Source organism: Astyanax mexicanus, chromosome 1 (genome assembly GCF_023375975.1).
Source record: "Astyanax mexicanus isolate ESR-SI-001 chromosome 1, AstMex3_surface, whole genome shotgun sequence".
Taxonomy (NCBI): domain Eukaryota; kingdom Metazoa; phylum Chordata; class Actinopteri; order Characiformes; family Acestrorhamphidae; genus Astyanax; species Astyanax mexicanus.
In genome coordinates this window covers 27,666,775-27,693,756 of record NC_064408.1, presented here as the reverse complement: position 1 = coordinate 27,693,756, position 26,982 = coordinate 27,666,775, and the positions used below count along the sequence as shown (strand labels likewise).

The 26,982-nt window shown below is 37.9% G+C and overlaps 1 protein-coding gene across 3 annotated transcripts; it reads right to left on the bottom strand.

Moving 5' to 3' along the window:
* Positions 1 to 883: 883 nt before the first annotated feature.
* rabep1 (rabaptin, RAB GTPase binding effector protein 1) lies at positions 884 to 26,982 on the bottom strand. 3 transcript variants are annotated; one of them, XM_022679130.2, is made up of 19 exons: positions 26,828 to 26,982; positions 19,416 to 19,544; positions 18,953 to 19,156; positions 18,340 to 18,500; positions 16,226 to 16,345; positions 15,478 to 15,613; positions 14,847 to 15,025; positions 13,700 to 13,810; positions 12,727 to 13,188; positions 12,140 to 12,244; positions 11,658 to 11,774; positions 11,372 to 11,470; positions 8,981 to 9,121; positions 8,535 to 8,724; positions 7,831 to 7,842; positions 7,135 to 7,190; positions 5,405 to 5,503; positions 4,523 to 4,639; positions 884 to 3,073 (listed from the first exon to the last, which is right to left on the bottom strand). In XM_022679130.2, exons 1-19 carry the CDS (start codon positions 26,871 to 26,873, stop codon positions 2,972 to 2,974), a joined length of 2,586 nt encoding a protein of 861 aa, XP_022534851.2. In that variant the 5' UTR covers positions 26,874 to 26,982; the 3' UTR covers positions 884 to 2,971. The 3 variants fall into 3 exon arrangements, with proteins under 3 accessions (XP_022534851.2, XP_022534864.1, XP_022534857.2); XM_022679143.2 differs by lacking the exon at positions 26,828 to 26,982 and adding an exon at positions 22,991 to 23,085; XM_022679136.2 differs by lacking the exon at positions 7,831 to 7,842.

The window sequence follows — 26,982 nt, the reverse complement described above, 5'->3', positions numbered from 1 at the left end:
CATCTTTGTGCTGTAATGCTCCTCCTTTTAAAAACTGCATCTCTACCTACATAAGCAGCACCTTCACCAATGTAACCTGTAACTACGTACGTGGCTATAGATGGTGCTTTTGAGTGTCACAAGCGCTGAGAGATGAGCGGGTTAACCTTGAAGGTCACGTGTAGCAGACAAAATTAAAAGTGGTGAAAGGGCACACAGTGCTTACTCCCACTGCACAGAGCTGCTAACATCATCTTATTCCAGCAGCATTCCATCTATATCAGACCAGTAGCATAAAATTTTGTAAAGGTATTAATCCTTTTCTTCTCAGAGTTAAAAACCTTCAATTTCTCATGTATTTAAATGTTTCTCCATGTTAATCAGTAATTTATGCAAAACTATATGCTTGCTTGCTTTGATTTGGCTAGGTTACCGACAAGCCAAAAATCACAGGATAGCAGCAATTTAATATAAAGCTTTAACTTGGGGGATGAGTTCCAACAAATCCTGATAGTGTGTGCTGCACCAATGGGGCCAATGGGACATTCCATGTCTGAAGTTGTAGAGGAATTTAACAATCCTCAATCGCCAGTGCTATGTGTGTACAAGGAATACATCAAAACCCTATCCCCCAAAAGCCCAAAAATCAAAAGGGACGATACATACCGACATCGTTTAGTTTGACTTAAAAATGGCAGGTGTTAAGATGCCACAAACCACAATCTGGACCAAAAGTCCAAAAGTCATTTGTATCTTTTCTAAATGTGTCTTGGATGTTTTAACACTAGCAATTTTATGTATCTTTATGCATCCAGATATAAACCTGATACTAAAGACAGATGAAGTGACCAGATCTAAACCACAGCTCTAAGCAGTGCACTACAGTTCATCACTTTTCAAGCTATTAAAAAAAAGTACATTTGTGTGCAGATCATGAATTCCTACAAGCCATATAACCACTAAGGATGATTCCAAAGCTTCCAGAGCTTCCAGAACCTGGGGCTGGCTCTGAGTGTGGCTGCATACATAAGTTTACAGCAGAACATCCATCTTTAAATCAAATCTTGTCCCACACACTTCTGGGACAAGTACAGCTGTGTTTTCAAGCACAACTGCACTGCCTGTAAACATCAGTAGCACTATGCAAAAAAAAAAAAAAAAAAGACTTTCCAATGAAGCTCGCCAGATTGGAAAAATTATTACTAAGCAGTCTGGCCAAGATCAGCAGGGCAAGAAAACCATGTGCCATTTCACCTCATGTGAACTGCTGTCAGAAAAAAAGTACATTTACTAATCTAAAAACACTTCAGCTGTCAAACAAAAAAATGCAGCGGATCCAAAAACCAAAAGTTTCCTCATGAGTTAAGTGTTTTTGAGAAGCAGCCAGATGATGCTCTGTGACCATAATCTAATCCACAAGACAGATACATAAATGTTGCCTTTTTTCCCCCCTCTACACAAAACTGTACTGACCTCTCTCGCCCTTTTTATATTTTTTGCTACTCAAATATGCTGCCCTGAATAATTCAGGCTAACATATCACTTAACTTTGGTTCAGAAAGATTTCATATGCAGTTCTCATTCATCCTGCACTGCACGCGAGACACATACACATAGGTTAACTGTGTTTTTTTTTTTCTTTTCTTTTCTGTTTTTAGCATGGTGAACACATAGTATTCAACTCAATGAGCCTATCAGTAGCACTGGACGCTAAAAGACATGAAGATAGCAGCAGCTAGCTAGACGCATAGTGTACTTACTCTCATTGGACGTACAGAAAGTTTGTTGTGGTCATGTGGAGTGGAGGGGAGATCAATGGCATCAATGCCACTGTCCACTGAACCTCTTTGCACATTGAGTCAATGACATCAGAATATCGAGCACAGAAAACTAGATTAGACAGTAGAGCCAAAAATCATCAGACCACCATGTAGAAACTTAAGGGTAGTGAACGAAAAAAGCCAAATGTTGCCAAAAACAGCACTTGGTACCAGTAAAGAGAAGTCAACTGGCTGAAATGAAAAGAGAGAAGAAATCACAGCTTGAAGTTGGATCTTATGGAGGTCCTCAATTGGTTTGTGTAAAATGTGGTTTAGTAAAGAAAATCAGCGTGGCTTGAACCTTTTTCAGGTTTTTTTTTTGTGCTGAATGTAGACAAAAACACAGGTGAAGTAAAACGGAAAGAGAGCAAGGGCCAAGTTACGGAACCCACACCGGCAAAGAAATCACACTTCTATTAAATGAATCATGGACTGAACACGCGACTCTGAAGAGAAGAATGTTAAGAGGGGGAGACGGGGAGCACACATACTTAACAAATTAACTTAACTCGATGCAATATACATATATATTCTGTTTACAAGGTATGTACAAATACTAGTGAATCTGTCTCCTTCATTAAATCCCTGCCTTTAGACTCAGTAGATGGAGTGGAAGTAGGGAAACAAGCCAGGAAACATGAGAGGAGAGAGGAAATAGAGGTGGGAAAAATCAAAACAATAGAGAAAATTAATATTAGGACTCCATTAAATCCCATAGATCGCCAACCTATGAAACCAATAGAATCTACATCAACCTGAATGAGAAGTTGATGATATCGGGTAGCCTTTTAAAATTTTATGAAATCCTAAGATCACCAAAAGAGAGCAGCACCCTACGCTTCTTTAAACACATCAGTCTATTTCTCAGATCACATCTTCCAGCAGCAGCAGTAGATAATCGTAGTGTTTCTCCAGGGTGCGCAGCCTCAGGTCTTGAAGACTTCACACTTTGGGGCGAAAGATAAGAGTGTTTTAAAAAGCTCAGGCCACTCCCATTGTCCCCGAGTCTGTTCATATAAGTTGGAGGAGATGCTGCAATGTGTTGGGACTGCAGAGCCGGGGGAAAGACAGGGATGAACGCATGTGTGTGGGTTTTGTGAGTAAGCAAGGGGAAGATAATAATAATAATAATAATAATAATAATAATCTGGGTGGGAGAGTGGGTGGGAGCATCATGTCTCAGGAAGCTGGCTGATGTCTGTCAGGTTGGTATCATTGAGAATGGCCCGGATACGATCTAATGAGTCAGCCTGACGGATCCTCTCCAACTGGACCTGAGAAAAAACAAGAAAAACTCTTACTATCTCGCTCTTAGTGCTGCATCTACTTGATAATATTTTCACAACATTAACATGAAACATGCAGACTGACTGTTCCAGAATAGTAATGTCTTATCTCTAAAGGCCACTGTACATTGGACACAGGTTTTGAGCACCAAGGCCAGTAACTGTGAGGCACACATTTGTTAAAGTGTCGATAAGTAAACATAAAATGTATAAGGAGCTGTAGGCACCACTTTAAAATAAGACTACCTTTACAAAGGGTTTATGAATGGTTTATTAATGAGTTTATCAGTGGTTATTATTTAGGTTGCAAATACTAAACGAATAAGCAGTTAATGAATATATAACACAAATAGAAATGTCAACAGTGAGCTATAAATTTGTAAATTTGATTCCACACTCATTTATACTGTCAAACCTCAGATCTTCCTAAATACTGATCTTACTTTGTGTTTTCCGTAAACCTGTCATATTAATATATTTGTAAGTATGTTTAACTATTTACTTTAAACTAAATAACTAAGTTGAATTAAATGACTTAGAAAACAACATTTCAATTGATTCAATTGATGTGTTGTAACTGTCTATCAATGGTTTTTAAAACATTTACAACCTAATCAATATGAATTAATACACTCATATAAACCCTTTATAAGGTTAATCTGATTTTAAAGTGGTGCCGAGCTGTATATATACACTGCTATATATATACACTGTAAGATGTGATTGCATCAATGTATGCAATCAGTCAACATTACAGTGCAACATTAGACATTGTGAGAGAAGGTGGGCAGGCCATTGGTGCATAAAATATGCAATCTCAGTGGCTGGCTCAACAGCCCAGTTGTTCCAGGACCGCACAAATATTTTAAAAACATTTTTACCAATTTTCTCATTTCTCATTCTCATTCAAGTCTGGAAACAACAAAAATGTCCATAATGTGTGGGAATGTGGCTATTACTTAAAATGATTCATGTTTCTAATGATCACTAGGAGTAAATCAACCAAGACTGTATCTTAAATTACATCCATTACTTTAACTACAGTGCAAAATTAAAGAATTAAAAACCTTAGACTAAATAAACTGTATAAAGAGCTGTCAACAGTCAGTCAACCTTGTAAGAGAAGGTGGGCAGGCTATTGGTGGATAAAATATGCAATCTCAGTGGCTTAGCAGCACAGCTGTTCCAGGAACCCAATAATATTTTTAGGACATTTTTTTTTAGCAATTTTCTAATTTTCTAAGAATTTTCATGATTGAAAAAAAAGTCTCTGTGGGAATGTAGGATTTTAAATGATTCTTGTTTCTAATTAAGATTAGGAGTAAATCAAGAGAATATTTTGGGTGACATGGCAGCTGCTTTCATTACTTTAACTCAAGTGCAAAATAAAAAAAAATAAAAACATATTAGACTCTTCTGCTTGCAAAACATATTTACCTGGAGAGTCTGGGACAGCTTTACAAAGTCTCTTTGGACCTGTTCACTGACGTCCAGCTCCGTCTGCAGCCGCTGTGCTTTATCCTTCTCGTCAAACACCTGACTCTCAAGAGTGCTCTAAAAAAACATTAACACGAAGCCAATCAACATCTATTACTCTAACTACCTTGGACAGGAGTTACTACTACAGGTTTCAAAGGCTGACATTTGAGACAGCACACACACAAACTCTTACTATAATGCTTTAGTAACACAACTATGCCCTTAATTATTACGTAGCCAGTGTAATAAAAACTCATTAACTGCTTCCTATACTTTACTTGAATGGTCCATAGCAAATGCTTCTAACTAACATCTATTAAATGTCTTTCATGCAACTGAACTCTAAAATGTAAGTAAATGATTATACATGACCCCATGCACCTTACTCTGTTCTTAACATTTTTAGCAGAAGGTTTAGGGTTAGCTTTAAGGTTTTAGGATTCATGGTTGATTAGGGTCAGGTGTAGCGTTAGGTTGTATAGAGAATTATTTACAGTTCAGTTTCATTCAATAGATATTCAGTTAACTGCAAGTTTAATGTTAGGTGAGAATATATTAGACATCTATAGTGGACCATCCACTATAGAGTAAATCCACTATAAAATAAAACCATTTTTTTTTTAGTTTAGCCACATTAACAATGTTTTATATGGACTAAATATACACAGACCGCAGTGTTTCTCCAACTTATTTAACTGATTTTACTCACCAGCTATTAAACCCCTTAAATCACACAATGAAGTTGTGACAGCAGGACTAGACTATGACCACTACACAGGTTTTATGATCATATTCCTCCTCATTGTACTATGTGGTCTTTCTAATATGACCTGATCATACCTTGCTGGAGAGTGTATCTTTAAGCTGTTCCTCCAGGCTGCTCTTCAGGCTCTGTAGACTTTCTAATGCCTGGCTTTTCTCAGCCAAACTGCTCTCCATCTGTTCAAAAAGGCACAAGATCAGCTGAATGCACACAGAACTGAGCTACAATCCACTGTGTCGTCATTCAGATTATCCATCGCTGCTCTGCCTTAAAACACAGTATTCTATAGTAATTGTAGAGAAACAGACAAGCTTTACAGAATGCTGGCAAAGTTTCGACTACACAACATGAGACTTGTTGCATAATTTGTTTAGGGTTGCCACATAAATGTAGAGTTTTTAGTAGAAATTCCTACATGAACTATGCTGCTGTATGTAGATAATCCAAACGGGTGTGACTGAAAATGACAAATTAGCTTAGCCTCATGGCATCTATCTGAGTGATGTACCTTGTATACAGGGGTTGGACAATGAAACTGAAACACCTGGTTTTAGAGCACAGTAATTTATTGTCCCGACGGACAGTTCTGGTGGAAACAGAAGAGTTGGGGTGCACATTGAATTCTAGCCCCCGAACATCCCTTTCAGACAGCTTCCTCTTGCGTCCACAGTTAATCCTGTTGGATGTGGTTGGTCCTTCTTGGTGGTATGCTGACATTACCCTGGATACCGTGGCTCTTGATACATCACAAAGACTTGCTGTGTTGGTCACAGATGTGCCAGCAAGACGTGCACCAACAATTTGTCCTCTTTTGAACTCTGGTATGTCACCCATAATGTTGTGTGCATTGCAATATTTTGAGTAAAACTGCTCTTACCCTGCTAATTGAACCTTCACACTCTGCTCTTATTGGTGCAATGTGTAATTAATGAAGATTAGCCACCAGGCTGCTCCAATTTAGCCATGAAACCTTCTACACTAAAATGACAGGTGTTTCAGTTTCATTGTCCAACCCCTCTACAAAAAATATGGATATGCCATATTTCTCTGATGCTCTGATGCTGTGCGGGCATTTAACATTTCTCTATCCACAGTGTCAGGTTGGTAAACAAGAATACCATATTTTTCGCACTATAAGGCGCACTTAAAATCCTTTAATTTTCCCCAAAATCGACAGTGCGTCAAATAATCCAGTGTGCCTTATGTATGAATTTTACGAGTCAGGTTGTTAGGAGCAGTAAAACCACTCCACTTAAGTACAGCATTATACAGGAGTCTTAGTGAAGTTTTCTCCAGCACCACGGCTGGAGCAGTATTAGTATTAGCCATTAATAGTAGCCCTAGCTCTTTCACCGTTCAAAGGTGAGTATATGGAACTGTAGCATGGTTATTTACAATGTTAAAACAAGGTAAGTGGGACGAATCGCTAGCTGACAGGACCCTGGTTTATAGAAACACTCAGGGTTCCTCAGTGTAGCTCCGTCAGGCGGCTTTGACTAGTGCAAAGTGTTGCAGCTAACCGTGGTTAGTAATGCTGTTAATCATGCTTATATATGAAATATTGAAAATCTCAGATTACTGTAAGCAATCAGAAGCGCTAGGTTTATGTTTTTTAGGTTTATTTTTTTTTTTAAGAATTACAGTTTTGTTTCCTCATTACTAGACCTGCTGAATTAGAAGTAACTGCTGCATTAAACAATTCCTCATCAAGTTAAAGATGATTAAAGTTTGTTGCATGCTTTCAAAAGTTGCTATACATGCTTAGCAAGGTCAATAGTTCAGCTATTTAAGTCAGATGATACTTTACCTGCTCTTTTTCACTCTTCACTCGCTCCAATTCTGTCTTCAGGCTAGAAAAGGATGCTGAAGGAACAGACAGAAATCATTATTGCATATGATGTAATCAGACAGCAGACAAAAAGTTCAGCACCTAGACATGGAACTGCCTTTAGTACTCAAGACCGAGAAGATTCAGCTCTTTTTTCCAACACTAAATAATTCACTAGCACATTTCAAATGTAAGTGCTGCCTAGTCTTACAAAAGTGAGAAAGTTAATAATGAAATTAAGCAAGCCATTACGATCAAGTCGATCAAACAAGAGAAAATACTGTTTACAATACGTTTTTTTTTTTTTTGGACAAACACAGGAGCGGTCATAAAGCCACATCCACATCTTCGTCTACTTAGGAACCATGATGTTAATGTTTCCAGTGATGTTTCATGATGATTCATACAAACAGACAGACAGACTACAAACACAAACACAGAACATGCTATGCAAAGGTTCTACCAAAACATTAAGGCATGGTCTACACACACATCTACATCTCTTCTGACATGGCTGCAAATGGTTACAGTGAGTTGCAAACGGTGCTCTTGCTGCCAAATGCATTGTGCTCACATGGCATGAATGTGTTTACAGTGGGTGTTAAAATGGCATTAGTACTACCAGTCGGACAGACAGTCTAGACACACGTACTACAGTCAGCCAGTGAATCATACCTTCCAGGATGTCTGAACACAAGTGGAACCAAAGGAGATAGAGGGAGAAAAGGAGGAAAAATGATTTGAATCAGAAGGGAAGAAGGGAAGTTATCCTTCCCTTTGGGTTTTGCTTCAAACACACAAACAAAACATTTAGTTTTTTAACGAACTCCACCCTGACCGCAACCTCAACAGAAGACACTGTTTTTCTTTGCAAGTATACGGAATTCGCTGGCTTTGCCAATGCAAACACTTCATTTTACTTTGACAGCTGGATGGATTTTAAAGCTTCTTACATTCCTCTTCAGCTAGATAAGAGTTTTCTTTGGCTAGTATGTCTAACTCCAAAGTTTCAGAACGGTTCTTGAAGATCCCTAGCTGTCCATGTTGTTCTTTTACTCTTTTTTTCACAGAACAACTGTATCTGTTTCTTATGTGTCAGTTAACTTGCAAAATTGACCCAAATGCTATATTTCAAATGTTACATTTCATACATTTTCATGAGCTCCTTTGTGCGTTTTATAATGTGTTAAAAACACCCCTAATTACATCACCATTTCCACATCCTCACGTTACATAAACAGAGGACTGAACAACCTCTTTTTTTGAGGTCTCCACCCTTATAACTGTGTAGGTAATACTGCACTTTGACACATTCCCAGGTCTGGAGAACCCTGACCCTGATAACCTGGCTAAGAAACATAAAGGAAGTAAAGGCTCACCTATTTCCTCTTTGCATCCTTCAATCTCTAGCTGTAGTGTGTCCTCCATGTTCTCTTTCAGACACTGCTCCGCCTGGATCTGCTCCTTTAGGAATAAGATCTCCGCCTTTAACTTCTCCTCCAGGTGGTCTGCTGCTGTGCGCACTGATACTATGTCCTCCCGGAATTGCAGTACCAATGACTGTAGTTCCTAATGATCCAAAAAGGTGCTTGATTGGTCATGATTCCCTTTACTACCAATTAAGTATTGATATGGAGGATCTGTTATATTTATTTGGACAATGTGTTGAAATTTTCATAAGGAATAAAAACAACATAAATCGACAAGTATAAATTTGTCTAAATCAAACTAAAATTTATATATTTCCAGCCCTCCATAATCTTTCCAGTATTCATTAAAATTAAAGCAGAAGTAACAGTATTATCTCTGTGGTGTTCTGCAGTACCTGAATGGTAGTGGGCATGTTAAAATCCTCTTGTTGCTGCAAAGCGAGGTGAAGCCTGTGTTTGCCCTGTAGACTCTCATTGTCCCTCTGCAACCTGCTCAATTCCTCCGCTACCTGTTCCCGGGACTGCAGCAGCACAGCCTACAAACAAACAATCAAGCAAAATCAGTCCCCATTATGCTTTTTAAAACATTTCTATAAAGGAGTCACATTTTCTTAATATAGAAATTCTAAGCATGAAACTATCATTACGAGGACAAGCCGTAGAATGGATAAGATACTACTGCATTTACTGTCTCCACAGTTACATTACGCTGTAATTCTACTGATGTTAGCTGAGTTAAGCTTCTGCTATCACACAACCACAGGACAAAGAGATTAAATTAAATTTTGCTCCACTTAAAGCTGCTCTGCTGGCCTAATTGCTTTAGTGCCTCTCCCAGTAGAAAAGCCCATCATGCCATTAATACTTCATTTTATGCTAAGGCATTACTTGGACAAGCATTATATTATTTGTGGCTCTTCTATGGTCTATTCAGGCCTATTTGGGAAGTAGATGGTTTGCTCTTGCTAAGTCCAGATTTAAAGAAGGTCGGTATCAAAACAAAACACAAAAGAAAACAAATCAAACCATCAGAAAGGTCCTTCATTACAAGTGTTGATGTTTTAGATGGGTTGCAGTAAAAACACTGCAAGCTACTAGACACAAGTGAAGTTTGTTAATTATTAATAGACAGTAATAGACAGAGCAATGTTTTTTGGGCTTTACATGTGCATCTCCATGAATTTTGAATATCACTGAAAAGTTACTTTATTTCAGTAATTCAGTTCAAAATGTGAAACGATTATATAGATGCATTACAAACAAAGTGATTTATTTTAAGCGTTTATTTATTTTATTGTTGATGATTATGGCTTACAGCCAATGAAAACACAAAAATCAGTATCTCAGAAAATGTGAATATTACATAAGACCAATTTGTCCTGCTTAAAAATGAAATCTGCATCTCCATAAAAAGGTTGTCAGCAGAGAGAAGCATGATGTGCTGTAAGATTTTCAGGGGGGGCACTGCACTGCAATATATATACACTGCAGCGACGCGATGCGTTTTTCGCTACGCCTCGCCGCAGTGAATGAAACGTTTATTTTCAACTTTATGCAAATGAGAAGCGAGTTTCGCTGGGCAGTAGCCAATCAGCGCCACGCGGACAGGGCTTCAGCACCACACACCACAGGCTGAACAGGCTGAGTACAGCTTTTTCAGGTTTTTTGTGCTTTAAGAAACCCCTTTGTAAGATAACAGAGACGTAGGAGCAGCTGGTACTGAGCAGGGTTTTAGCAGGGTTCACCAGGCGATTAAAAAAAAAAGAACAGCGTCTCGTTCATACACAGCACTGAACTACAACTCTACACATTCTTGTTGGCAGATAAACTGCTTGCTCTTTCTGGAGACACGCTCCAAAGCGGCGAGAGAACGGCAGAGAAAGCATCGCTTTAAATAAACACAGTCAAAATTAAATACTTCTCTGTAGTTTATCAGTTTGGGTCCGCGTTGGACAACGTCTGGGTCTGGACCCGGATCGTGGTCTGCCTATTAGTGACCCCTGATCTAGGGGTTAAACAATCAGCAGCTCATTTAACCCAATAACCAAGGAGCCTCTACAATGAGCCTAGCACAACAAATATGATCTGATCAGCTCAAGTGATTAGGGAAATTTGAGAAAATCGGTTGATCACCTATTGCATATTTTGGCTGAAAAAAGGCCAATAATATATAGCCAATCAGTCTACCCATTTCTAATAATCATTTAGAATGGTTTAGTTTAATCCTCTTTTTCCGCTACCTTGTACATTACTGTTTGTTCCTGACAAGGCTAAAATATACAGTTCACACTGACTATACTAGACATCTGTCAAACACAGAAAAACATAGTAAAAGCTTCATTAATCATCACAAAGCTTGTTAATCATCTGCTTTTTGTAAAAGCACTCTGCAGACACAAGTGTGTTTCTGGAACATGTGCTGACAGTGGTGGCACTCACAAATCAATGAGCCACAAAAGGAGGTCTGTAGTTAGCTGTGCATGCACTGGATTCTTTACACCCCAGCATCAATAAATCACTTTCATGGTTCCAAGATTACAACCGAATACAACACAAGAGACCACGAGAAGAAAACTGCTGTCTACCAAACTAAAATCCAACATTCGTCCATTGTGCTGACTAACTGCTGGTCAGATGATTTTTATTATACCATGCTTGTTCTGAAAACATGACAGAACTGGAGACAATTGGCATATAGACCTCAATTATTTCACCGTGAGGCATCATGGCACGACTATGCTTCAGTGTTTAAATTATGTGTGTGTGTGTGTGTGTTATTTGTATACCATCTGTTCTTGTGTGTTCCTCTTGGCCTGGCTAAAGGCTTGCTGGAGTGCACCCAGTGTAGTCTCTGACTCCTGGACTTTCAGCATTAGTGCTGTGACCTGCATGACACAAGATACAGATCATTAAAGCGACTCAAGGAATATAAGAGCTGGATTGGTTTTACCTAAGAAGAGAGTTAATAATTAATTATTTCATGAATTAATATTAATAGTTATTAATAATTTCCATCAAGAGAAATTTTTACAGCTTAAGATGCTACACAGAGGCTGCTACAAAATGTCCTACCTTAGTACTGGTTTCCTCATTGCCCTGCTTTACAGAGTCTTCCAACTCCTGTTTCTCCTTCATTGTTCTCTCCAACTGTTCATTGACCTGTCGAATCATTGCCTGCAACTTCTTCACCTAAAGCGGACAAAATCACAGAATTACTGAATACACTGCCACTACTCGTGCATGTAACTCCCAGATATAAGTGCAATTTTATACAACATACATACATATATACATTTTATGCATGTGCAGTTTTGCTTTACAGAAAGAAAAAAAATAGCTCGCAAATTTTTTGACAAACTGTTGACGATGAAAGTCATAAATGTCATGCTAAATTTTAAAGTTAATAGCTGACTGTAAAACAGAAAAATAGGGGGAAACAGGAGCAGCAGATGCTACACTCCCCAGAATTTCTCAGCATCTTCAAGCTGTCCAAAACAAAAAATGGAGGGATAAAGGCATATGCCTCTCCAGGAAAACAAGAGCAGGAGGCTGACCTGATCTCTCGTCTCTGCCTCCTGTCCCTGGATGACTTGAAGCTGTTTCTCATAGTTGGAACACATATCACACCGTCTGCCCAACTTCCTCCCTGCATTCTTCAGCTGCTCGCCAAAACCACGACACATACATGTTAGAGAAGCCAAACAGCTGACAGGTAAAAAACACTTAGATCTGTTTAATTAAGCTAAACTTTCACTTTAGGGGTCTTATCTATAGAGGCCAAGTACAGGTCAGACCCCCTTCTTAACCAACCAGCAGGTTACCATTACAGTTTAAACACCAGACTTAAGTGTGTCAGTAGGACTATAGAAACAATACATAAATATTTTAGATTTTATATTACAGACAATTGGACAAACTGAAACTACAAATGATACTTCAAAATAAACTAACAGAGGCTTTTAAGGGTAACTGTGTGATTTAATACAAATAATTATCAACATTTTTTTTTATTTGAATTATTTAAACCTGAAGACAGCCTGATTATTCGACATACTTTATTGGATACTAATATAACCCAGAACACATTTTTAAAGTACAGCTGATTTATGCATTTTTACAGCCTTAAGATCAGAGCCCCTACCTCTTGCTGGAGCAGGTTCCACTCTGTCTCACTGACTAGGCGGTAGCCAGATGGAGGCAGATACGTTGAGTCTGGACATTGTGAAATGCTGGAGAGCAGTGAGGCTGTCTCCTCCTGCTCTGGAGTCATAGCTTTGATGGCTTTCTCCTGGTCCTTTGTGAGGAGGAAGTGGCCGGGTGTGGGCAGTGAGGCGATGGAGGACACATCAGGGCTCTCAAATCCACCACAGTCCGCCCCGACCAGCGGCCCAAAGTCAGACTCATCCAGGTTGCTGGCTGACTTGGCTTTGTGATTGTGGCCGCCCAGGCCCTGGGTTTGCAAGGTACTCCCGGATGAACCCAGGCTGTCTGTGGACTGGACCCGCCGTAAGCCATCTTTGTAGGGGTCGGATGAGTCCGGACGGCCCGGAGTGTCCTCGTCCAGCGAGTGTAAAGAGCTGTGGATGCTATGGTTCAGGTGGGACTGTCAATGAGATTAAGACACAGAAAAAACATTATGCATAAAACAAGCCTGAAGAATAATCACTTATATAATCTAACTCAAGTTTTACCCTTTACCCCAATGAGGTCTGTTGGGGTTTAAAGTTTTCTTCTGTAGTTCTGCACTAGAGTAACAACGCTAATGTAAGCTAACTAACAAGGAATGGCGGGTCACATAAAAAAACAGGTATTTTAAACACAACCAAAGAAACAAACTTTATATATATATATATATATATATATATATATAAATACATTAAATGTATAATGTAATATATTCAAAATTGTGTATTCAGTCAGTAATAATTTTTAATGTATTCTGTGGTTTCTGACACTGTAATAATTTGTTTTAAAAAAGACAAAATGTACAGTAATATTTTAGACTTCCTGCTTTTTTTAGTTTTTAGCTGGGTCACAATTTTTCCAAACTAAAGAATTTTGAACACTTAATATAAACTGTCCTTTTCAATATTTGAATAGCACAGTATTGGTACCTCCTCTATAGAAAGACCAAGAAGAGAGTCTTCTGCTGCCTCTGCGTGATCTGGTCCATCATCCTCACCCACGTCTTTAGCCTGACTGATTCGCTGCTGCTCATCTTCCTCCTGGTGAAGTGCATATTATTCATGACTAACATGGCATGGGAAGGTAAAAATAGAGTTTAATACACTCAAATCTGATTATGTATTTAAAAACTGTCATTAGCCATCCTTTAAGATGGCCTGCCAATCTAACCGTTTTCCAACTGTTCAAAAATACAGTATTCTTATATTTCAAACACAGAGAGTAATACAGCTAAACTTCGGCAATTTTTGTATATGTTCGTCAATAAGTAGACTTTCATTCAGAATTACCCACCCCACTTAAGCTGCCAGCCTGGACTAATCACTCACTGATGCCAGCAATGTTGACTAGCTTTGAATAGCCTGTAGTCAGTGTAAAATCTCCTTGACCATGTTACTAACCTTTTAGAATCATACAGGATGTTTTTAAAACTGATTCATATAAACAACCTCCATTCTGATTGGCTGGCTGGTTCACTGAAAGAACAGTTCAGGCTAAAGCACTCTTTTTTTTTTTCCATTGTGAAAGGGTGGGACTAAACTATTGTGAGATGAACAGTTGAAATGAGATGCAAATATGCTGGTTTCCTGTGACCTCAAAATAGAAAATAATAACATTTTCATAATAACTATTTTAAGCATATTAAATAGTTTCCATTTTATACGCTGGGGTGTGAATGATGTCTTTTGGAAGTTTAACAAGGTTACAAGGTTGTGCTGCCACCTTTCTATACAACCGAGTCAGACTACATTAAAGGAGAAAAAAAAAAAAACCCTGAACCAATTACATTCAGTTTGATTGAACAAATAAAAATTATTCCCAAAACTAATAAATAAAATGTCATAACATCCACAGAAAGTTTGCAAGATTTCTTTTCCTTTTTTCATACTGGAGATACAATATTATTTAGTACAGAGTATGTTCAATATTGCTTAGCACAGAGTATAAAATGCATTTGTTTGACCATTGTGGTCATTCTCCCCCTCATATGAAGGCGTCATAGTCTTAAGCTAGTTTATTTATACCTCCAGCTTCCTTTCATAATGCACTCTATATGAGCTCATCTGACATCAGTACCTGGTCCCTCTTCTTCATCTCCTCGACCTGCCGCAGCTGTTCGGAAGACAGCACACTCTCAATGCGCTGCATGTCCTGCATGAGCAGACGCTGTGACTCCAGGAACTGGTCGTTGGCACGCTGCCAGGTATGCTTCAGCTGGTTGTGCTGCTGCCGCTCCAGCTCCAGCATGTGACACACTGTACAAAGACACATCATCTGGGTCAGACTGGAGACCAAGGGAAGAGCTACATTTTGCTACATTTGATCTGTTGATGATTAAGATGCGCTGCGGCTGCCTGGCATTTAGCATTCAGTGGCTTATTTTAAATTGATTACAGACGTGCAGAATTTATATAGGCTAGGTCTTTTGAGCCTGTATTTTGGGAACTTGTGGACCTAGATTAGGATGCTGTAGTGTGTACGTGCACACATTCTGCATTTTAGTATCCTCAATAAAGTCAAGCATGCAAAATAAAACTACTTTTAAGAACTAATAGTAATTTATGAATTATCTAATAAAAAGAAAAAAGAACAACAATAATTTCTTGACATCAGAAACACATACATACATACATAATATTTTAATACGCAACCAAACAACTTAATCAGTTTCAAATGGAAAGTCATTTTGACTACACCAATTGTGCACCTTCATGGAGCTCTTTTCGTAGCTTCTCTGCGTCCTCTTGGAGGACAGATTTCTGGGTATTGAGGACAGCCACGTACATCTCCAAATCAGTCCGGCAAGACTTTTCTGCTTCCAGAACATGGTTGAGTTCCTTAACCTGTGATATGAAAATATATGTATATTAAAATCGTTTTATTTTACAGTTATAAAATCACCAAATTCCAACACAAGGTTACTGGTAAAATAAATGTAACGAAAAACACATTAACCTAAAATTAAAGTAACATTCATTAATCATTGATTCTTATGTTGTAAACTATCTGTTTTAATTGTTACTTCTCTCAACTACATGTTTAGTCATTATAATCATAACACTCAAACGCAGCGATTCAGAGGATTTTACTGTGCTTTGCCACATACAGCACACACACACACACACACCACCCCTTAACAGTGAGAAATACTGTTAACACATTTCTAACTAATGCCTTACTCAGCTTTAACTGACTCACACAAATTCATTCACACAACTTTACTCATGTATATCATTTCATAGAAAATAACAAATGGCCACTTTGCCAATTATTCTGTTTCAAACGAACATATTTACAAAAGGTTTCTCAGAAAACCAAGTGAGATCACCCGTACAACCAAACACAAAACAGAACAGCGTTTCGAAAACAAATGAGCTGCCAAACAAATCTAATAATAAAACTGTGAAAAAAGGCAGTCTGACTTTCAGTTCCTCTATATGGTCAACCATGCCAACCTTAGCAGCCTCCAGTTCCTTCACCCGGTCTTCTGAGCTCGTCAGCTTGGCCTTTAGAGCTGCAATTTCATGCTCCATTGGCATTACCACAGAACGAAGCTTCTCTGCATCTTCCTGAGCCTAAGGGGAAACACATAAAAAAAAAAAGGTTTCCAATAAATCACTCTACACTGCCTGCAGTCGCTGCTATTCTGAGAAAATCTGGCTAAAGTTAAACTGATTTCATAAAGAGATTCCATTTGAAATACTTTACATTGGTCAAATTAAGGCTATTATACAAGTTGGATAAAACAACAGAAATAAATATTTTTCATGTTCATGAATGAGATTTTCAAAAGGTCACAGAAAACATGACCAGCAATATAGGATATTTTTTAAGAGGGTTTATGGTTGTACCATGAATAGTCTTATAACCTAGCCATAGATTAAAATGCACTTTTAATCTGGATAAACTAATTCACTCTTTGAGGCATGGAATGAAATTCCCACAGAATTAACCTAAATCTTTAGGAAAAATTATAACAGTTAGCTCTGAAAAAAAAAAAAAGATTTAAATTAAATACCCCAGGTTTAATATTTTCTATCAGAGGAGATGTGTCACTTTAATATTAATTAAGAACATTAGTCACCACCGGCCAAGAAAATATTCTAAAGTAATGTTTAAATACACTGACATGCCAAACGTCACTGGATGGCAGTATAAAAACTGATCACAAAGTGATCCCTTAGGAAGCAGCTTGGGAACATCCACACCTATATAAATAGTAAGGTGTTATCTTGTGAGTGGCTGAACACTGACAAATGTGCTCATGGAAAGCATACAGCACTTACAAATGGATGAAGGCCACTGTAAATAAAAATCTCTTAATTTAATTTCAAACATCAATATGTAAAATCATGCAATTCAACACTACATAAAAACTTACAGGTTATTATGGCAGTCAAAAATGTTTATATTTAAGACTGCAAATTGTGGTTTCTTTCATTACCACTGCAAAGAAATCTGAGTCAGTTTATGAATGAATGCTCTGAATGATTAAAGCACAGATTCTGATTTAGACACCGGCTCCAATACAAGAGCTTTGTTCACATCCTCATTATTATTAAGGGTGGTATTGTGGTTACATGTGGTTACATCATGCAGGCAGAAATAAACCATACAGCAGTTCTTATTAGAGTTCATATTCTGTACCCGTGCCCAAGCGCCGCAGCCTTCTACATAGCTAAAACTACGCCAACAACAGAGACGTCCAGCACGGAAACTACGCACATCGGTCAACTGTTGCGACTCACATCTTAGAACTTCATAAGTGTGAATAAACAGGTTTTTGTTGCGGGAAACCAATAAAGTTAGTTGATCATGCGAGTAGAATGAAGTTGTGAAACATCTTTGTTATTTATGTAGATTCGGGGTTTTCTGAGGGTTGTCTGTGTCTTTGCTCACCCAAGCCAAAGAATGACATAAAATCGGATAGGAACCACCTCTTCTACTTATAAAAGCATGACGCAACTCGTGACTCATTCCTTTATTTTATTCCTCTTTTAGTTTTAATGATAGGATGGTGGGTACAACGTGTGTGCTCACATATACTTTTTTTTTTTTTAAACCGATGACTCTACAGTTGGTCTAGCCAACACTTGGTGTTGTTGGTATGATGGATAACACTTGGTGTAAACCATGAAGATGCAACTAGAAACCAGCTGCTATGTGCAATCAGCATTTCAAGGCTAGACAACCACACTTATTACCAAGCTTAGAGAAAAGCAAGTAGTTAAAATGGCTGTAAAAGCATGTCAGTTTTCTGCAACAATCTCTTTAGTATTTAGTTTCTGAAAATATTTAGAGACATATTAGGTTTGGATGAAAGAACCAGCTGTTAGTGCAGCCTAATAATTTCAACTTAATATTTATTTCATGGCCTCAAAAGTGCTTTGGAAGGTCATTTAAATATCTACTCTAAAATATGGCTGATATTTGGCTCTTTATAAACAACCTCAATGATGACATTTCCTGAGGGTGAGAAGACTTGAAACAGGTATATTAAATCAGGTAGCATTTAATACCATAACTGAGTGGAGCTGTGGCCTTGAAAGTGATGAAAGACAAGACCAACCTTTTTCATTTCATTCTCCAGGTTCTCCTCCACCTGACCCTCAGACAGGCGGCGGCGGAGTTCAGCGATCTCTCTCTCTGCTCCCTCGCGGTACTGTGCCCACTGGACCCGCTCCTGCTCTAGCCGCTGGTGGAACTGCACCTCGTATTCCTGCACTGTTTCTGAATATACATGAACACAAGCAAATCACTAAGATACTCACACAGTACGAGAAAATAGGTTATGAAACCCAAGTCTAAACTAATAACCAGTGTCCCCTGACCTTGCGAGTTCTATTCAAAGCTAAAAGCTGAAATTTGAAACGGCTGTAAGTGTCAGTTCGATTTTCATTAGCAGCTCTGGAGAAACTATGGTGGGATTTCATCAATACATGATTAAAGGTTTTTGTTTAGTCTCTGTGTAGAAAGCACACTTAAAGCAGAACATGACAAAAACCCTTAGGAAACATTTACATAGCTGGTACAGTGACCCAAATCTGACTTTTTATTTTAGGTCATCCACATTAACTTTTAATGTGTCCGCCTGTAGCTGTGTTCAGTACACATAATGAGAAAGTTCAGATTTGGGCCAAATTCACCTGCTGCGTTTATGTAAATTTACACAAAAAATCTACCTTTCATGATGGCCTGTAATGAAACCACCTCCTCCTGACACTGTTGCTTGACCTGGTCGATGGCTTCCTGCTTGGTGCTCTCAGAGACAGTGGCAACAGCTTTGATGTTCTCCATCTCGGCTTTGGACTCAGCCAACTGGGCCTGCATGTGGCTCAGCTCTGCCTGGGCGCTCTCCAGAGATGCAGCCTGTCGCTTCAGCTCCTCTGAGAGGGAAAGAGATCCAAAGACAGGCATTAAGGAGGTGCAGTGTTAAAGTCATTTACTTAGATTACTAGAGCTCAGGGCTTTCAAACTGATCATGTTTATCTCTTGAACAATACAGACTGTTCAGCTTAGTAACAGGACCATTAGTATACATATAACACATTTAGCTGCTAATACATTTGGCAGCTAAATGTATTAAGTACATTTAGAAGCAGTATAAACAAGGAATTTGGCAGACATTCAGACATACACAGTCACCTTCTTTAGACAAGTACAGCTCCTTAAACTTGGCCCGTTTCTGATTGAACTCCATCTCCAACTGCTGTTTCAGCTTCAGGAACTCGGCCCGCTCCTGCTCCAAAGCCTCCACACGCTGCTGGAGCAGCCCTACCAGAGAACCAATAACAATATTAAAAAGGAACCCTTTCTCTCTTTCTCACACAACACACACACACACTCAAATAAGTTATAGCAAACTAGGAGTGGGGAATATCAAGAAATACAGTACTATAAATATACAGTACTGGGAATACAGTTGTTTACCCAAAATGTTTCCTATTTACAGTTGGTACAAGTTGCAGTTGGGGAAAAAAAAACCCTCATCACAGACAATGTAGTGCAAGTAACTGTTTTTAGCTTTTATTTAACTGTTCTTATTCTGGGGCTAAATGTTCTGGAATTATCCCAGGGTCAAAATATACAGTGACTAAAATATGCATACAGCACATTAAAATTCTTCTTCTTTTTTTCAAGTGTGCTGAAATTTCGAAAATGTCTTCACTTGCAAAGGCCTTTTACAGTTTTGTTCGTGATCAAGACTGACCCGTGACCACAGTTGACAGCTACTCGGCACCCACATTGAAGAGGAAAAAAAAAACAAAGGTGGCCCAACACCAAAAAAAAGAGAAGTGTTTTGTTTTTCCAATCACATGATATCATTTTTAAAACCTTTCACCTGTTGCTAAAAGCACCAGAATATAAACCACAGTGTGGTGGAAAATAAGCTTCATCTGATGGCAGTTAAAGATCCTATATCAGCAATTCGCACAATGGTTAAGCCAGGTCACAAAGAGAGAATTTGAAACAATAAGATAAAGCATTATGTAAACATTTGGCCAAATGGCTATTTTTATTAAAATGTAGTTAACACAGTCTCTGTTAATTAAAATGATAAAGCACAGAATTTTAGCAAATTCTAGTGCATAGTTGATCTTTCACAAGATAAAAAAACTGGGCTCTAAGGCTCAGATGTTTTAGGCCCTGGAACTTGAGCTGTAAAACAGGATTGAGGCATTTCACCAACTGTAATTACGAACTGTTAGCTAAACTAAATTTCCAAACTGTATAAATGCTCCAACTACTCAAACCTTGTGCTAAAGCTGATCACTGACAGACTCCTATAACCAACTGTATAAATATCTGAAAACAAAAGTAATCTATGTTTCCAAAGTGCAGACTGTTATTAAGAACAAGAGGTTCAGGGGACCTGTGGAAGTTTTGCTGGTCAAACAGGCAAATTAATACCTCATACAACTCCTAAGAAGATGATGCATGAAAGCTTGGCTGAGACAAGAGTGGTGAACTATTCCATAAGATGTGAAACGGAAGTAAATCTGCTCTTTGTTTGTGATCTTATCACAATAATGAAGCATCGCTCTATTAATAAATGTATAAATAGTGACTTAATAAATAAATAAAAAATAACTGACAATGACAGTCAGGCACTGAAAACTATAAGAACAACATGACCGTAGTACAGCATTCATGTGGTAACAATCACAGCCCAAGCTGTGTTGTCAGCAATGGCAAACAAAGTAGGGGAAGAGAAGAATGGATCTGACCAAAATATGATCTAAAAAGGGGATATTTTAAAGCAGTGGTCGATAATTGTATCTGCAAAGGGCAAAATTCGACCAAATACAAATACAAAAAAAAAAAAAAAAAAAAAAAAAAAAAAAAAAAAAATATATATATATATATATATATATATATATATATATATATATATATATATATATATATATATATATATATATAAAGATAAATGTGTTTTGTTGATTTGTCTGCTGGGATGTGAAGAACGTTTGGTGTTAAATAACATTTTGATTTTTGTTAAAAAGTAATGTAACAAATGCAATGTTGAAAAAAAAGTGTCAAAATTTGCAGTCATACAGTACTCTGATATTTGTATTTTTGTACCTTGGAAAAACAAATGAATAAAAACATTTTGCTGTTAACTACTAAAACTGGTTCACGGTCATACTGTACCCTCTGACAATGCAACACAACAACACTGACAATCTAAAATGCAGTACTAATGCAGGAGATGGATACACCCAAACATACTCGCCATGTTTCTCTTTGTAACAATGCAGCAGAACAGGGCCCACAGTGCATGCAGTAGAAAAGCATGAGCACTAACCACTATTAGCTATGTTGGGTGTATGTTAAGACGTGGCTTAAACTAAAGGGAAAGAACATTCATACACGCCTTCACAGTAGTATTTGCATTTATCCTAGGATACATTTACATTTTTTAATTTGGCAGGTGCTCTTATCAAGTTTAACTTGCAAAAAGTGGGCAGCATACTGCAGATGGGAAAGCGATAAAAGTATAAAGAGAAAAAGAAAAAAATATATAGTGCTAGTTTAGCTTTTACAGCAAATAAACATGTAAACAAGGATAGTGAAGCATTTTAGGCACTGCATTACTGTAACAGCGACAACCCATCCTTATTTACATTGCAGAAATATCTGCCAAGGAAACATGAAAAAAGTATATATATCTTTTTTCAAAAGCACATTTCAGAATGAGCGATAGTTATACAACCGTTTGTACAAAGACAAACTTGTTGGACAACTGCTGGATATCTTCCTTTCTCATGATATAAAATTGATCAAATATTGATACTATGGGTGTTCAACACCGACAACCAGCACTTCCAATAACCCACATCAGCCAGTCATGTGTCACATGCCTTCCACTTTCCAACTCTAGGCTTATTAGTCTATTTAACAACGTCAAAACAACATTTCTATTTATCTAAATGTTTTCAAAATGCCATTAGAACATTAAATTGTGAACAAAGTTTAATTGAGTTGAATAAACCCAAATTATTACTACACTAACTTAATATTTTAAGGTAAAAAAGTAATGTTAAAGTGATGTAATAATCTATAGAGAAGACAAAAAAATACAAGCTCTTATTATATCATATTGTATTATCCTTATGATTTCATGGCTTATATGTTACCTCTTTGCTTTTATTAATTTGTTGCTAGTGTGTTATACCAGTGCACTATAAACCACAAGATTAGTACAGTGATTAAATGCTGAAAAAATATCAGTCTGAAAGGGCCAGGAAAAGTCCGTTGTGCTGTTTATATAGTAAAAAAAAATATATATATATATATATGTTTACCTTCTCTAATACACTCCTGTCCGGTCCCCGCTTTTAAATTGTCCAAGGTATGCAACATTTCTTCTTCCAATTTTTTTTCAAACTGGACTTTAAAAGAAATGATCCTTTTCCAGTTTAAAACATACTTCTCTCCCAATACATTCTGTTTAATCTATTATGTTTATGTTCTTGATTGTAAATGTCTACTAACTTTACGTTTATTCAAACATTTAGCGCTTTAACAATTCTATTTATGTTTAAAATGCAGAATGGTATCAATCAAAAAATTTAGGCACGGCATACACCTTTTGATGTATCAAGACTTGCATCAATCCTAAAATAAGATTTTTCATAAGGTCTTTTATTATACCTTATTTTTGTTTTACAAAAAATACTTTAATTTCTATTGTTCTATGTATGTGTGTATATTACCTTATGAAAGTGTTCCAATCACCAACAAACTGACAACAAGATCCCCAAATCCAAACTCAAGCAGAGTACTACTAATGTTGCTTGTTTGTTGGCTGCATAGGGATAGCTCATTAAACACAGGGGTTTCAGAGCCTGTATAAGCCAATAGGTTTAACTCGTAAAATTTAGCATCACGCTAGTAACCACATGACAGCAAGTTGAAGACAAGTCAAGACAGCGAACCACATAAGCACAGAGGCAACCTGAACACGTGCATGTCATTCTTATCAAGACCAAAACACTGCAATAAGCACCATATTTTATGAGCTTCATAACAGAGTGCAATGTACAAGGCCCTGACTTCTCTGCAGGCATTTATTACATGATGCACAATACAAATCCCTGGCATCTGGGCTGTAAGAATATCAGAGATGTTCAAGTAGCTTAAAACCACAATGCTTACCATTATTATAGAGTGACATCAAGCTAGTTGTGACCTCTGATGAGTAATGTTTTTTTTTTATTTCATTATTTCATTCTGATGCCCTCCTTCTCTTTTATGTTTAAATGGTCTAACACCCACCTGCATAGTTGACCTCCTTCTGCCCACTCACTGTGGTCGTCTGGCACGGCTCCCTTTATTTGAACTGTCCAGTTTTGGGAGTAGATGTTTCAGTATTGAATGTCCAGGTCAAAACTTTCCGAAACATTCAGTCAGCCACACTTATCTAATGTTACCCTCCCCACATTATTTTTTCTATGTCTGTGATTATGCATAATATAATCTTCTTCTGTGTCCACATGACCCCTCGCATACATTCTTTTATGCTATACATTGTTGTTTTTAAAACTACTGTTAATAAGTCATTCTTTTTACTTGGTGCATTTGTTCTTTGTAGTCATACAGTTGACTGATTAAGGCTTGGTTAGTTTTTTTATTATTAATGTTAATATGTTTACTGTACCAAACATTCCTGCTTTTTGTCTAGTTCTCACATCCATACAGATCCAAAGGGGAAAAAAAGACTATACGATTTGTCTAGACAATTTTTGAACCTTTTCAAGCTCTATCCTTGCTCTACCAATTGTCAATCTGTGTCATGTTTCTGGAGTGCTGGATCCTTTGCTATTAATAATTGATACTAAGCAGTGAAAGGCTGAGCACCATTTCTAACATCCTCACCATCAATGGTAAAGTTAATTTCCCTTCTTGCTATCAAGCCATTTGTTTTCCTTTAATTGAGAATTTATGTAACTTAACCTGCTCTTAAAAAAAGGCCTTCATACTGAGAAAACTGAGAAATAATTATTTGAACATTAGTTTTAGTGAGTGTATGATATGAACAAATTCACAACAAGAACTTAATTTTTCTGGAACACAAGTTCACATTTATGCATAAAATACTAAAGCTAAAAGGGGAAGGTGTGTGAGAGCAACCGCACAGCAGTCCAGATCCAGGAGCCAACTACAGCAAACTAAGATTTAATTTGCTTTGTATTGAGAAGTTAGATCTTTTCATCTGCTCCTTAAAGGACCTTTATTTTTACTACAGGGAGCTAGTGATCTGAACATAAGTTAAAGAGGCGGTATGGGGTATGCACTGGAACTGAAGAACTTTGATTAGGCAAACAAATATTAAAGAAAGATAGTGTGGTATTTGAGCAACAGTACAGAAGTCCAGGTGATGGTGCCTACAAAACAGAGCAACACAAACCCCCTTAAAAAATTACTATGCACAAATATAAATGACTATACTGGAACTGGAGAAAAAGTAGGGTTATTTACAGACCAACAGGATGAGTTAAATGTCCAACTGCACCTTAATAGGCCTTCATTCTTACTACAGCGAGTTAATGATCTGAACATTAGTTAAAGAGGCCGTAAGAGAGAGTTGTCTCGCCCTCCCACACCTCCACAGATGTGAGGCTCACTCGGGTTGCCAAGCTGAACCTTTAAAACCGAGCACAAGACATATTCAATAATTTCTATCATGACAAGCAATGTTATAAAGCAGCTCATGTGGATTTTATATAACTTTGTCTACAGTTAATAAGCTAGCTTTTTAGCACCGCTAGCTGGCTTAGCCTAAACCATAGTCCAGATCACTTTAGCTAACCTGGCTAACCTAGCTAGCTATCTCAATTACCCTCTTGCTATCCCAGCAGCACACAGACCATTGATATGCGTATGTAAACATGACACATTTTAAACTAATTAAAATGCAAGTCCATATTAAGCTAACCTAGTGGTTGTGATAAATTACCTGGCTAATGCAGCTAACCAGTTTATTAGTAAAGTAGCCAGCTCGGGATTTTGCAGTTTTTCTGAGTAACTGAGCTTTTTCGATGAATGCCGAGGCTTTTTAGGCTGTGTAGCAGCTAAAATCTGCTTGCTAGCTTCAATAACGGCTTCAATTGTTGTGTTATTTATTCCTGACAACATCAGGAGTGGGGAATGTCTGTTGGGAAAAGAGCAGCAGGTGGAGTCAGAGACCACACCACAGATATCCGTCAGTACTGCACAGTTCCAGTAAGAAAATACAGGCTTTAGCTCTTCTGACAAGAGATGACGATGCAAGAACTTTGCATGCTCCCTAATGTCTGGTGACATATCCTGGTAATTTTATCTTTTACTACTGAAAATATAATCCTAAATGGTCATTTAAAGCTAGAAAGTGGGATATTTAAACAACAGTACAATCCAGGTGCTGCTGCAAACAAAACAGAACAACACGAACCACCTTGACAATTATATGCATGAATAAACATTACTATTCTGGAACTAAGGGAAAAGAAGGGATATTTACACTCCAGTATGATGGGTTTAATGTCCATTTGCTCCTTAATAGGCCTTCATTCTTACTACAGTGAGCTAATTTAGAGGCTGTGGAGTAAAAATGTGTGTAATTCATGTAATAAAAACACTAGAACTGAAGACTATTTATAAAATGCTGATTTAACACTGTTTAACACTAAAATGTTAATGTTAGAAAGTGAGATATGTGAACAACAGTGAAGAAATACAGATGCTGGTGCCAACAAAACAAAACAACACTACCCCCCTTAAAATTTAATATGCATGAATAAAAATTACTATTCTGGAAATGAGGAAAAAGTAGGCATATTTAAACACCAGTGTGATTGGTTAAATGTCCATTTGCTCTGTAATCTATATCTGACATATACGAACATTATGCATAAACAGGATTTTTTTTAACTGAAGAAAACGCAACCACTACAAAATAACTTGCAGCGACATTCTTTACATAGGTAGCTAAAGCTAGCTAACTAGCCAGTTTATATTGCTATCTATGCGTGTGTGTAAGTGATGCATGGGTGACTCGACCTGTCAGTCTCCATCAAGCTAAAGTCTCTTCACAACCACCAACACACACAACCCGTCAGTACGACCCCTATATCTCAGTAAAATCAATAGTGTAAAAGTTCACCACCACCACTCTCTTACTGACTGACTATTATTCCAGCTATTTCTGTAAAGTCGGTTGTCTAGCTATTAACTTACAGTAATGTTGCAGCTGCTCACTCCAGTACTAACTGATGCTAACTTGCAGCTAATATGTGAAGATACAGCATGTCAAAGCCACGTCGCTCCCTGCAGACTAACCTTTCCCCACTGCACACCGCACACAATCTCTATGTGCAAGCTACCTGCTTCAAATTGGCACAACAGTGACAGCTAAAAAAGTGTCGTTAGGGAACCGGGTGGACCTTCACTCCTGCCGGCTGCAGGTTGCCGCCGAGCCCGAGGATGCGCAGGCCCCACGGGCCTCAAACCGTGACAAACAGCAGGCAAGAAACTCAAAAATTAAACGACTTCGGACTAATAGAGTCGCTTACCATCGTGCTGAGGCGGCCGGGCGGATTCCGAGGCCTCTTCGGCCATGGTTTCCCCGGGGGCAGAGGTTTAATTCGCCGGCTGTGTGGCAGAAAAGCTGTGAGGAGGGTCCAAACAAAACAGGGCTACGGCCGACTGCGCGACGTCATGGTGGAGA